The sequence below is a fragment of the Parus major genome, chromosome 15, assembly GCF_001522545.3.
Source record: "Parus major isolate Abel chromosome 15, Parus_major1.1, whole genome shotgun sequence".
Taxonomy (NCBI): Eukaryota; Metazoa; Chordata; class Aves; order Passeriformes; family Paridae; genus Parus; species Parus major.
The window spans coordinates 5,522,576-5,536,092 of record NC_031784.1 but is presented as its reverse complement, the minus strand read 5'-3'; the positions used below and the strand labels follow the sequence as shown (position 1 = coordinate 5,536,092).

Sequence of the window (13,517 nt, the reverse complement as noted above, 5' to 3'; positions counted from 1 at the left end):
AAGGAGTCCTTAGCACACATTCCATCCAGGGAAAAAGATATCTGTTTCATTCAGTTTGATCCATTCTGCAACATACACCTCCATCTCTCAGCAGATAAATTTCTGCTAAACATCTGAAAATGAGTTTCATGCCCCACAAAGTCCACCCCTGGCTACTGTAGATGAAACTTCTACCCAAGTCTGGCAATTAATTTGCAAAGTTTCTTGGTCTTCAATCTCAGAATGAATGATTCACAGCCATTAAAGATATGTACCAGCCACAATCCACTTTCCTTCCTAACCAGAAAAGAAAAATTATACTTGTGCTTGTGACTGAATGTTCATTTGTAACTACAGTGAAATCATCTTATCATTACCATGTATATTAAAAAAAAAAAAAAAATCACCTTTACCAAAACTCTTTCACATATGTAGTCACATTTAAACTAATTTGATAGCTTTTAAAAAAAACAGAAAGACTTACCATTTCACTTTCTTTTTCCAAATAAAGGTCCTCTTTTGTATCCTTGCCTGGAAAATTATTACACTTGATGTATGTATTCATCACTTAGCAATTTTACATTTCTTGCATTAACTTTTAAATGTATTCAAAGCAAAACACAAAAAGTATTAATAAAATCTAACACAAAAATATAAAAACCCATAACTCATGATTCAGATCTACTCACAAGCTATTATTAGCAACTCACAATTTTACTGTTAACTAGTTAAGCTGCACTGAGTGGAATTATATAAAACAATATCATCAGAATTCAGACCGTATTTGTTATGAAATGGAATACAATTACCTTTCCTTGAAAATCTTTTTAAATTCAAAGCCTTTTTCCTTTTCTCTTGAAATTCAATTTGCAGTTTAATTTCAACAACCTGAAATGCAAACCAAGCCTAATAAAGCACTTTAATTTTACAAACAAACTACTGAAGATTAAAAAACCACCACAAATTGCACAAGTCTTAGTGTGTAGGTACTTTACCTGCTCAATGTTAGACCAGAAATACTCTATTTCTCTAGCAATGGATGCTGCAATTCTCCTCAGTTTGTTCTGTTCTTCCCTTTTAGCTCGCTCTTCATTAAGTTTCTTTTCTTCATGGTAACGAGCCACAGTTCTTACCATCTAAAATACCATGAAATACTGAATTAGGTTACCCCAAAATACATATCACTGCATTTCTTAAGATTATAGTGGTAATCAGCAGCCAGATGTTGACCATAGCTTTACACACAATGCACTTACCTCCAATATTTCTAATTCTTACCATGCCAGTAAAGCAACAGACATGAAACTCAAAGAAAAAAAAAAATTCAACTATAACTAAGCAATCAAGTAGGAAACTCTTAATTCACTCTCTGAATACAAAAATTAGAAAAAAAATTACACTGAAATTAGCAGCAAACACACAAAAGAAATCTTTTTTTTCAGACAGCACAGATGAAGTCACAGAAATCACACCACAAAATGTCAGAGACCAAAGCTAAAATGAGTTCAAAAAGAGTGTACATACATGAGTGAAAGATCAGTCAATGGCTGTTAAGACTGACTTGATTGCAACCTTTAGCTCAGGAGGTCCCTAAAACATTGACTTCCAGAAGTCTGAAGCATAGTGCCAGGGGAAGGATCATTTCACATTTGCCCTTCCTGTTTCTCCTATTCTTAAAAACCTACCATTGGCCACAAATGGAAATCCAGATTTAAATTATATTCAAAATGCAGATATTTATTGTACAAAACAATACACTTATTTCAATATTTTGCTTGTGAGCTTCCATCATTTCAAAATATACAGTAGAAACAACATGGCAATCTAAACTAATGACCTTCAGTTGCTCTCTTCATTACCCTAAGTTGGTCATGAATGTATCAAAAAAAGATGCAACACTGCTGGTATCCATAGAAAACCCTTGCTTACTGTAAATTAACAGATTTTAAATATTTCCATCCCACACCATACAAATTTTCATTCCACTACTGTATTCCTGCTGTGCTGCTCTCTTCCCCTATGGAAACAGTTCTCTACTATGTTTCCACTACTGTCTTTACTCTTATTTTTCAGAGAGATTAAGAAAAAAGAACTGGACAGACAACCACACCCAAGGGAAGTTATTTACAAAATTCTGTATTTACTCTTTATTGGCAGGAAATAACTCATTTGTGAGACAGACATGACAACTCTATTTTTTATTTAAATAGAACCCAGCCAACATATTGAGTGGGTTCCTAAACAAGCTGTTTGATTTTCTGAGGAATAAAATCTATAAACTGTTACTTGCATCCACACTCTGTACAATTATCCAGTCTGTCTCAAGTGCCATATCCAAAACTGACAACATAACTTCTCATTTAAGGTAAAAATTAGTGCCACACTTTTCCTTTACTTCTCTCTGTACCAAAAGATGTCTCAATAGCTTTGCTCCCAAATTGAGTGATATCAACATTTATTGTTCTGAGTTATAAAATGCTTTTCAAGTACCTTCTTAGCAGTTGCCATCTTCCACTTTCTCTCCTGCGCAAAATCAGTTGCCATCCACTGCATTTCTTCCAGCAAATAATCCCAGTGGGATTTTGGTCTTGGAGCCTCTTGGAGCTTAGGCAGTCGCCTGGGGGACCATAAACCTTCCTTTCTCAGTTCTGCTATCCGCTGATGGATTTGATTTTCCTTAGAAAGAAGTACAGAGACTGACATTGAAGCTACAGAATGCACCTGAAGTCACGGAATTGGAGAAAAATATTAACTGCTTCCAATTTATTAAATTAATTGACAGGAAAAGAAAAAGTGCAAAAGCATGACACAGAAAATATCTTACCAGCTTGACTTGCTCAGCCAGTTTGTCTTGAGTGTTTTCCTGCGGCAACACTGCTGCATTCTGAGCTGGACTTTGTGTTTTGGGTGCTGCTGCTGCTGCTGCTGCTGCTACTGCTAAGCCAGGAGGCTTGGATGCAATAGGAGACAGGGACTTGTTGGTTGCTGGAGAGGTCCTGTTTGTTTGCACTGGGTATGGAGAAGGTGGTGTTGTGCCTGGGATCGCTGCTGGAGCGATGGATGAGGTAGGTGGCAGTGGATTTGCTGCAAGACGCTGAGAGCTCTGAGCAGGATCTGCAGATGGTCGTGTCAGAGTCACAGTCTGCCCGAGAAACACACTGGTTACTGATGAGTTGAGGATTCAAACTTAGTCTACACTATAGCAGAAAGGATTTAAGTATCCAGTGGAATCAAAAGATGAAGACATGGCTCTTAATATTTCACTAGCCATGGAAACAAACACACCCACCCCACTAGCGCCCCCGTACCTGTTGCTGTATCGCAGCTTGCGGCTGCGACACTTGGTTGGGCGTCTGTCCTTGCACGTGGATTGCTGGTGGCACCTGCTGCTGCAGCGGCGCTGGAAGCGGAGCGGCCGTCAGGGGCACGCTCTGGGGCTGGATCTTCACCTGGATCTGCGGCTGGGCTGGAGGTTCCACGAGCTGAGGCTGCTGCTGCGGGAGCTGCAGGGTGGCCGGGAGCGATGCCATGGGGACGTTGGCGGGCTGCAGGCGCGCCGGCAGCTGCGGCGGTGGCGTGTGCAGGCTGGCCGCGTTCTGCACCGGAGGGCCCTTGGAGGGGTCGTACTGCTGCTGGCTCTGCTTCTGCCCCGTCAGCTGCACCGTCTGGGGAGTGGGAGGCATCCCACCTGCAGGGCAAGAGGAGACAAGGTACAGGTGAGATTAAAATGTCCCATGGTCTCTGCTGATTTAAGGAGGAAATCGACTGCAAATAGAGTGGTTTTGTTACTTACTTTGCCACAAGACACCATCACTTGAAAATACCACATCACAATCACAAAATAAATCACCATTACAATAAACAACAAAGTACTTCATGCACAGGACTGTAACTAGAATTTGGAGCACAGCAACTAAAAAAGAGCATGTCATTATAGGTCTTCTAAATTTCGTATACTCAAAAAAAAAAAAGGACTGGTGAGCTAATGGAATTTAACCTAAAAAACCAGCATAACGTCTAAATGCTACTTAGGTCTTTCTAAGAACACATTCACTCTAACACATATTCTAAGGCTTGGCATGACTAATGAATAAAAATTTGTCATGATGTTCCAATTTTGTGGTTTCCTTTTCATAAATCATTGGTTCAGTTCCAGAATTCTCAGATTGGCCATTTTGCGTCAGCACCTGTGACGTATTTCCATGCCCACATGCACCTTTGGAGCCCGTCACTCAGCTCCTTAAACAAATCAGGCATTGCATACCAAGTATTAATTTACATGGAGAAGTGTGTGGTGGGACTAGGATCTTGGCAGGCCGGAAGCCCAAGTTTCTAGTTCCATCACCAACATCTCCTTGTGAAATTAATGTGCAACTGGCATGTGGTGACACAGTACCTTGTGCTGTTGGCATTAGCTGTTGAAGAGGAACTCCTGAAGCCACACCCGGGTGCTGAAAAACCATCCCATGACGGCCCACTTCAATTCGTGGTCTCTTAGACGAATCTGTGATATTCAAATTCCATTTATGGCATGGTATAATGGAATGGGTTCAATTTTACAAAGCAAACTACTACACATGATTCCAACATCAGCTCCGAAAGCTACAACTACTGTACATGTGTAGCATTTATGAAGAACATGCTCCAGGGGCAGAGTCCCTCTGACTTCAAGTTGGCCATCTCCAATCTTCTCAGCCAGAACAATCAACCTAACCATGTTTCCATGCCTGCCAAATCCAGGCCTATCTACTGGGAGTGGAGTGCACTCTTCCCACAGCACCAGTCACAGTAGATAGTCCTAAGGATCCGGAGATTCCCAAGGTGAGGCAAAAATGTGTTTCAAGAGTTAGGCAACAGTGGGCTCCAGTCACTGTTTGGAAAAAAAAGAGGATGGGAGTGGAGTTGTGCCTGTGGAACGTACCTGCTGGTGCAAGGGCCTGCTGCTGTCTCTTAAAAGCTTCAATCTCTATGGTGCTCACAGTCCCCGTCGCTGCAGTCCCTGTATGCGTTTGCTACAGGGAAAAGAAAACAAATCACAGAAGTTCAATCTGCAGATGGTCTGACACCAGGAGAGAATTTACAAATGGATCTAAGGAGGCCAGCACAGAACAAGTCCTTCAGAACAGCTGTACAACAAAGGAAATAAGACTTATTCAATATCTGCTATGAAGTTTTAGCAGTCCACAATGCACAGATATTCTTTGTTGAATTTAAATTTTACAGTGATGAAGTTGGTTATATATAATGCACACCTACATTTTGTTAAATGATCCCAAACTCAGGAAAATGGGATATGTACAAAATAAACTTGCCTAGTATTTTTTACCTTTTCCCTTTATTTAATGGAAATTTTCATTAGTGTATTACATCTGTGTGGAACATCAGTAACACACAAATTCATTCTCATTCTGAAAACAGTTTAAGTTTATTTGAGTCTCCAGCACTCTCACTCTCAGGATAGAACTTTGTGAGAGTTACCATTGAAATGTTTCAGGAAAAAGCTAGGAAATGGAATAAAGAACCTCAGCCAAGTTACACAAGTTCCAGTTCCAGTTTTCCAGATGCTGGACTTGTACCTGTTTGCACAGCTGGAAAAATGAGCCTCATGAACAAACCCAGTGAGGAGAAACAACATTGCCATAAGGCTAAGGTGACATCAGAGCTCACTAGAAATTACTATCCATTTTGTCTGAGGATAAACAGCACACAAACTATGAGTTAACAAGCCTGGATGAGCACTATTGATACTAAAATGCAAAAGGAATCACTGGGCTCTGATTCAGCAAACTGGAATTTAGCTTCAGTAAGATTACACACTGCATTCAAACATTATTTTTAAATCACTACATTTAATATCAGCAATGATGGCAAGAACCTATCCCAGAGAATCCTTTCAGCATCAAGCATAGCTGACAGGCTGATGTACAGGATTACTGTAGCAAACAAATTTGGGTATATGACAATTTTCATGTTCTTTGGGCTCTCAGCACACTGGCAAGTACTTATTATTGTCCATCAGTGTCTGTGCAAGTCCAATTCCTTTCAGTGAGTTTCCAAGTTATTTTTAAATTCTCCTCAATATTTGGCCATGCTGTACGAAATATTCTACTATGAAACTTAATGAGAAAAATAAGGGCTATCCCAAAAAATGCCTTAAGAGATTCCATCAGAAAATACAAACACAGACTTTATGTCTGGCAGTCTCTGCATCTTGGGAAATGAATTAATTTACCACTCTAGTTCTCAAAGTGGACTTTTCTAATGGTGAGAGCCTTAATGTTTAATGTATCATGCTTTAAGGTATGTTGAGGTATAGTAAGGGTTTGCAAATGTTGTGAAAATTTTTTATGACAACATAGACAGTAATTTCCCATTAAAATGCTTTACTTAATTCACAGGTATTTCCTTCTCTGATTTTAACCAAAATTTTACCACTGTAAATTAAACCCACAGAGGGAAACACCAGTCTATACTGAAATATATCACAGCAGTGACATCCTGCATCTTTAGTGCTTCACTGCATGGCATTAATAATCACAGCCAACATCACCTACAATGACTGGATTTCAAATGCTCCTCTTGGAGCTGAATACATCTCATGCCCCTCAGACTCCACCAATAGCTATGAATTAATAACAATCTCTTTGCTGGTCTGAGGGCATTTGTGGCCACTCCAGCGATACAGCTACAGCCTTAAGATGTAAATTCTAGTTTTAAGTATCTCTGACTCATATCCATGGTTCACTGCAATTTCACACTCAACAGGGATTAAGTTTTCAAATATTTGTCTTGTCATAAGGTAGACGTGCAGCATATTTCAGATCCAACAGCCAGTGTCTGGCAGAGCATCATAGACCTGGGAATTTATAAAATTTTCAAAATAAGCCACAATAATTGATTTTGTAAATGCTACTAAATTGACTAACAAATTCAGTTTATGTCCCATTTGCATCAAATGCTACTGGGACATCAGTTTAAGAAATTATATATTCTTCAAACTCCTCATTAAATGCTATTTATTTCACCTGCTCTCTCCCTCTGGATGACTGCATACTCACAGTTTCTAGCTGTATCTCTACTTTAGGCTTTTTGACTGACATTTTCTCAAGAATATGCCTCCCAGCTGTCTGCATTATCACCGTGTAATTTAGGCCAGACTCTTCAGAGAGCAGACATGTTATGTCTTTATAAATTGCAGTCACATACCACTAATATTAGACTAAAACTGTCCCAACTTTAATTAAAATAATGTAGCTGTCCCGAGGTCATGATTATGCAGCACACATACAATAATCACTCGGAGCGCTGCACTTCTGCACTGGGATTTGAATGGTGATGCTGATTGGGGAATATCATTTCTCCATAAACAGCTGCAAAAACCAGGACTGATGGAAAGAAAAGCCACTTTCTGTTAGCAGTTTGTGCCAAAAGGTCAGTACCACACAGTTTTGTACATTTTTAGCATGAACCAGTTGCCCTGAAACTGGCACAGTACAATACCTTCAAAAGTATCATCACTGCTGCAGCTACAGCTTGGTGATAAGCCTAATCACTACAATAAATAACTTGATATAATATTAGGTATTTTAAACATGACTACCTAAGGAGACTTCCAAGATCTATCAGTACTGGCCCTAAGGAAGAGCTCTCAGTGCAATCTCCTTTGCTGCACAACTCCTTTGTACAATATCACAGAGAACATGCCATTTGTTACACACAGGAACACAACCCAGCTTTTATTTCATTTCACTATCCATTTCCAAAGCCTAGATAAAAGGCAGCACAGCCTGTACAGCTGCTATGGTACAGCACAGTAATTCACCCTGTAACACCTGCTAAGCATATAATTGAGCTAAAAGGTAAATATTTTAGTTACAGATGGAATTAGGGTATATTACTTCTCAGGGTATGCATGCCATGATGTCTGGGTAACAGAGTTGAAGGCAGCTGCATAAAACCACACCAAACTGAAAAGTTGCATCACCACTGATCCATAAAAATTTTAACTTATTATCACATTTATTTCTTGGCTTTCTCCAGTATTCCTCATGAAAAATGAAAAAAAAAATTGTTAAAAAGGACTTTTAAAATAAAAATAAGCACTTCTGTTTCTTCTTCCCAACATTTATGGCAGAGCTAATGGAAAGCAGTTAATTATTTAAAACAAATAGTGTCAGAGGATTAGTATTGTTGTTTAACACATTTCAGGGAAGGCAAATCCAAATTCTTTTGTAGCCACACTCAAAACCTTTAATACATAAGGGGAAGAAAAAAAAAAGAAAAGAATTTTAGAAGAAATCCACAATTACAATGCCACAGACAAAGAATCCATATTACCACTACGCAGAATGCACAAATGAACCAAATGCATTAGGGATACAAAAGACAAACAAACCAAAGTGAAAACATTCAAGCTGAAAGTTAATGCAATAAGCCAGCAACCTGGAGACAAAGCTTTAACTTCCTCAAGGCTTCAGTTATACTGATGCATTTGAAGACTGCAAAGGTTTTTTGGTTTTGTTTAGATGATAAGGGATGGGCTCTTGGGAAAATTCTAATTCATCTAAGAAATATCAAATCTGAATGAAGAAAAAAAATCTGGGATGAAACTACATTTTAGAACCATTGAAAAGTACCTGAAATGGTTGCTGCTGGGATGAAAAAGCAGCAGAAACATTTGGAGGAAGCTGGGTTGCTATAGCGACAGGAGTACCAGTCTGCCCATCCTTTCCTGTCACAACCTTTACCTGAGAGAAATATTTTGGGAAAAAAAAAAAAGAAGGGAGAATCATTTTCTTTTTAGAAGTTTTTCTTTCTTTTAACTGTTCAACACACTCCTTTGGTACTGATGGCACCTCACTGAAGAGGGGATAATAACTAAACCACCATCAGTACAGCTTGTTTCGAGCACAGCCCATTTTTAGAGTTCTGTCTTACTTTTAATAGCAGAACAGAGCACAGCCTTGACTGTTTATTGTGACTTCTCATCACTGGAAACATTTTCTTAAATCCAGTTAACATAAAAGTGTGTTTTAAATTTAATGATTGCTGCTGCTAACGGACAACAAATTAGCATGACAGACAGTTTGAACGTAAGAGAGCTTCAACATTTATTTAAGCAATGAGCACAGCCACCATTCACTCTCCCCTTGAATTCCCAAAGACATCAACCTTCCAGGCGAGGGATGAAGCGCGTTGCTTTAGCAGAAAGTGATAAAGAGGGGGAGGGGGAAATAAAACAGAAGGCGACAACAAAATACAAAGAAAGAACATACTCAAAAGAAGTCTTAATCTTTCAGAAGGATTCATCACTTGAAAACACATAAACACTTCTGCTGTTGCACTTTGCAAAACTCTCCAGCAGTTACAGGGACAAGCAGCTTCCACAAACAAAAGAGGATCCACCACGAGAAGGCAGTGAAGTACAGCAAATTCTCAACCCCAAACACCATGGGGTAGAGCCTCAACTCATTTAAAGTGTAGCAATGCCACTGACTTCAAGGAACCTGTACCATTTACACCCACTAAAGAGCCCTCAAAGTGTGCAGATGGTAGTTAAAAATACCTGGTTATTTCAGCTGACAAACACGCAACCCAACAAGAACACCTAAATAATTTGACAAAACACAAACCAGGTGAAAAAAAAAATACTGAATATCCATTGTCAATAAATTACAGTAACAGGCTAGCTTTTATATTACTATATAAAGTAATGATTGCTTCAAAATTGTCAATAACTGTCGCAAGCAGAAATGTATTTTCCTAATCAAGAAGTTTAGACAACAAAGCAGTGAATAAATGAAACTTCAGCCATTATTCTGTTAAAATTTCCCACCAATTCCAGCTGAAGGCATGACTGATGATTCATACCTAAGAGTCATGAAATTTCAGTGAAGGCACTCATTTCCCAAAGGTAGTTAAAGGTTCTTTACATAATATTGGTTCCTCTACACTCTGGCAGCTATATACCCCTGGATATTTTCACAAATTTTCAAAGATATTTATGAATGCCAAGTGGTGCAGGGGCATCAGTTCTATCTACCCTGCTGCAACCACTTGCCATGTTGGTTTGTGGGCAGGCTCTGCACCAGACCAGTGCTCCAGCAGCCACAGATGGGTACAAACATGCAGGAAAAGCTGCACAGCACCTGTCAGTGGCGAGCTTCCTTCAAGTTCTTTGCCATTAATGAACAGTGAATTCAAGCTAGTTGGTAATTTAAACCTTTGCATAAGTAACAAAATGAACTTGTCAATGTCCAGTATGTAAGTGCTGGTTGTTAATCCTTTAAACAGCAACTCACACACAGAGCTCCAGGGCACCACATGACTGTGGACCACTACACATGTTCTCCCTCATTAATTAGATTAATTCACATTTTTGTTGGCTGCAGCAACATTGAACTTCAGTAACATTTATGATTGGAAGATCCATGAGTCAGGTTAACCTCTTGTAATGCTTTTGCTTATTCCTTTTTTGGTTTGTCCAAGTCTAGTTAAGTGAAATTAAAACTATGATTCCTAGTCATAACCATTCTGAGAGCTTAAAATCATTTCCACACTTCTGCCATCTTTATTTGTGTGCAACTAGGACAGTTAAAGCTCCCTCTCTATTCTTTAAATCCATAAATCTAACAGCACACTCAAACCAACCCATCAAATCACACTACCCAGCAGAACTGCATTCTCTCAGACCAACTATTTTATGAAAAACCACCATACTTTGTCAAGCAAAAATGGTTCTTCATGTCCTGTCCCATTCTTTAATACTTCACAATCCCAAAGCTATAACTTCATCCACGATTTTATTCCAACAAAGTTTCTTACCTCATCATTGATGACCTCAGATTGTTCTTCCTCTTCTTCCTCCTCCAGATCCAAGTCATTTTGCCTCAGGTATGCTTGCAGAGGAACACAATGTTTCTTCTTAAAAGCTAAGAAGTCCATCATATTCCCTTGAAGATGTTGCAGGAAGAACAGTTCAATCAAACATTCCTTAAAAGTTTCCTTAAGAATTTCCATCTGCTTGTGGTGATGATCCAAACACAGTTTTCTCATTTGAGCAGTTTCTTGGTTTGCAGGAGGAATCTCCTCCAACTTTTTGGGTTGTTTTTTCACTGTTGTGTTAGCTGTAGGAGTGAGAGGAAGACTCGACAGCCCCTGTGGCACAGTGGCCCGTGAAGGACTTGTGGGAGGAGGAGGTGATGTCATTCCAAACGCACTTGGTCCTCCAACTCCTGCTATCAATCCACCAGAAGTCCTGTCAAATCCAATGGGTCTGCTCAGCTGCTGCCCTTGAAGCACTTGCTGCTGCTGTTGCATAAGCTGCCCCTGGATAATATTGCTGATTTGGGGTGGCAAGCTGGTCGTTGTGATGTGGCCCGGGCTAGTCAAGGATTGCATATTTGCCCCGCTGGCCACAGGGCTCTGAGGCCCGAGGTGGTGGATGGTGCCCCCAGACTGCGAGTGAGGCTGCGAAAGCCTGCGCTCCCTCACCGTGGCAGGCGTCCCAGACGATGGAAGCTGCACTTGTGCAGCAGCTCCTTGAGCAATTTGTGCAATTCCCGGCCCTTCTTGGTACACGAAGTGTCCGCCGTTGGAAGGACTCAGGCTGATCTGTCTCACGAGCACGCTGGCATCCACAAAGCCCCTTGTTGGGCTCTGGCTGCACATGCCCAGGCCAGGCCCGGGAGTGCCAGCCCGGACGTTGGGCAGCGCCTGCACCGGCACCGGGTTCGGCTGCGTGGGGCTCTGCGACTGCACTTGCTGCGGCAGCGGAGAGGTGACCTGGATGTACGAGGGGGATCCATGCTCAAAGCGCCTCTGCTGAGGGCTGAACTGAAAGCTCGGGGACGTCGGGTTTGGAAGCGGCAGCGGGGTGAGAGTTATCTGCTGGTTCCCCGAGGCCACCGGGCCCACGTTCTGCAGGGTGATGTTCACGTTCTGCCCCGCCACCGGGCTCCGGCTCATGATAAACTGCTGGATTTGGTAACTGGGCGACTGCGGCGCTGAGGGGCTTGCAGAAGGCGCAAAAGAGGCTGCGGGAGACTGGGGCAAATTTGCCTGTTGTTCTTCTCCCTCACTGCCTGTGAAGGACCTGGATCTCTGGAGCTGGCGCTGGGCATTCTGAGGACCATTGCCATGGTGCATTCTCACTGATCTAAGGTTTTACAGTATACGCTAAAGAAATACACAAAAACAGACATTCAGGAAAGGTAAAAACTCTTCTGCAAGTGAAACTACTTAACTACAGCTAGAAAGATTACCTTTTATTTAAAATGTTTAGAATGATCTATTCACTGGCATCTCAGAACAACAAAATCTTACTTAAATCCCTCATAAATTTCTCTAGCTAGCACTGCTATTGAATAGTCTTATAAATGCTGTGTTCCCCTTAACTAGGTAGAAACAGGACTTTTTCCCTTGCTGTGGAACTTCAAAAAACAATGGTCTCCAATACCAAAGGCATCTACTCTTTTTTTGTGTTATTACCAATGTTTCAGTAGCAACTAAAAATAAGAAAATGGACAGGCTATTCATTTATTTTCTAGCTACTGAAGGCCAAGTCATCCAATCGTATGGAAAACTACTGTACTTGATGCTTAACTTTGCCTTCTCTTTCCTTCAGAACACATAAAGAGATGAAAATTAATCAAATCTGCATTTCATTAAAAATGCTGTTTATTGAGTTAAGCTACGCAGAAATACCAAAACATTCCGGTTTTGCATTTCAATCACAGACAAACAAAAATTCCAATGACATGCACTGACAGGTAGATTCAGGACTGGGAGTCACATAGAAAGAGCAGCAAGAGAAAATGAAACCTGATAGGTTTGGGTTTTTTTTCCTTTTAAAATCTCTCTCCTGTTTTGAAAGCAACACTTTCATTTTTATCATTTCAGGCCAAACACACACAAATATGCTGCCACTCCTTTGTGTTCCTAACTCCAAGCTGGTCTCAAGTGGCAACAGGCAGCAGCACACCGGCACGGCAGCACCAGTGGGAAGCGATGAGATGCAGCGGGTGCTGCCGGCTCTCCCGTTCCTCCGCTGCCCAGGCAGGGAGCACATCACAAACCCTCCGCTCCCTGTCCTGCACTACTTGCAGCGACCTGCCTAAGCCCTGGGGATGGAGATATTCCCTTCCTTGCTCCGGGAAAGAGGCGGCTGTCCGGGAAGGTGGAGCAAAGCAGAGCTGTCACACACGTGCCAGCAGCGACAGGAGGCCGAGAGCCCGGGACCCCCCGTGCCGGGGGTACCGGGGAGCGCCGCCGGCACAGCGGCTCCTCCGGCCGGGTTCCGCCTCTCCCGGATCAGCGTTCATCCCGGCGGGTCTCGACTGTCCCGCACCGGGCTCATCCCGGCGGCTCTCGACTGTCCCGCACCGGGCTCATCCCGGCGGCTCTCGACTGTCCCACACCGGGCTCATCCCGGCGGCTCTCGGCTCTCCTACACCAGGCTCATCCCGGCAGGTCTCGGCTCTCCTACACCGGGCTCATCCCGGCAGGTCTCGGCTCTCCTACACCGGGCTCATCCCGGC

General features: G+C 41.7%; 1 protein-coding gene across 14 annotated transcripts in view; it reads right to left on the bottom strand.

The window, feature by feature from the left end:
* Window positions 1–12,151, bottom strand: part of EP400 (E1A binding protein p400) — a 44,695-nt gene extending 32,544 nt beyond the window's left edge. For 9 of the 14 annotated variants that reach the window (XM_019008375.2, XM_019008379.2, XM_019008381.2 and 6 more), the window contains exons 1-10: window positions 10,804–12,151; window positions 8,616–8,726; window positions 4,901–4,991; window positions 4,376–4,483; window positions 3,288–3,667; window positions 2,804–3,121; window positions 2,470–2,655; window positions 975–1,115; window positions 789–867; window positions 464–510 (exon numbers count right to left, since the gene is read on the bottom strand). In XM_019008375.2, the coding sequence (XP_018863920.1) occupies window positions 464–510; window positions 789–867; window positions 975–1,115; window positions 2,470–2,655; window positions 2,804–3,121; window positions 3,288–3,667; window positions 4,376–4,483; window positions 4,901–4,991; window positions 8,616–8,726; window positions 10,804–12,126 (2,784 nt within the window). In that variant the 5' untranslated portion in view covers window positions 12,127–12,151. The remainder of the gene's footprint in view (window positions 1–463; window positions 511–788; window positions 868–974; window positions 1,116–2,469; window positions 2,656–2,803; window positions 3,122–3,287; window positions 3,668–4,375; window positions 4,484–4,900; window positions 4,992–8,615; window positions 8,727–10,803) is intronic. The other 5 variants (XM_019008376.2, XM_019008382.2, XM_019008383.2 and 2 more) reach the window with 5 other exon arrangements.
* Between the last annotated feature and the right edge of the window lie 1,366 nt (window positions 12,152–13,517).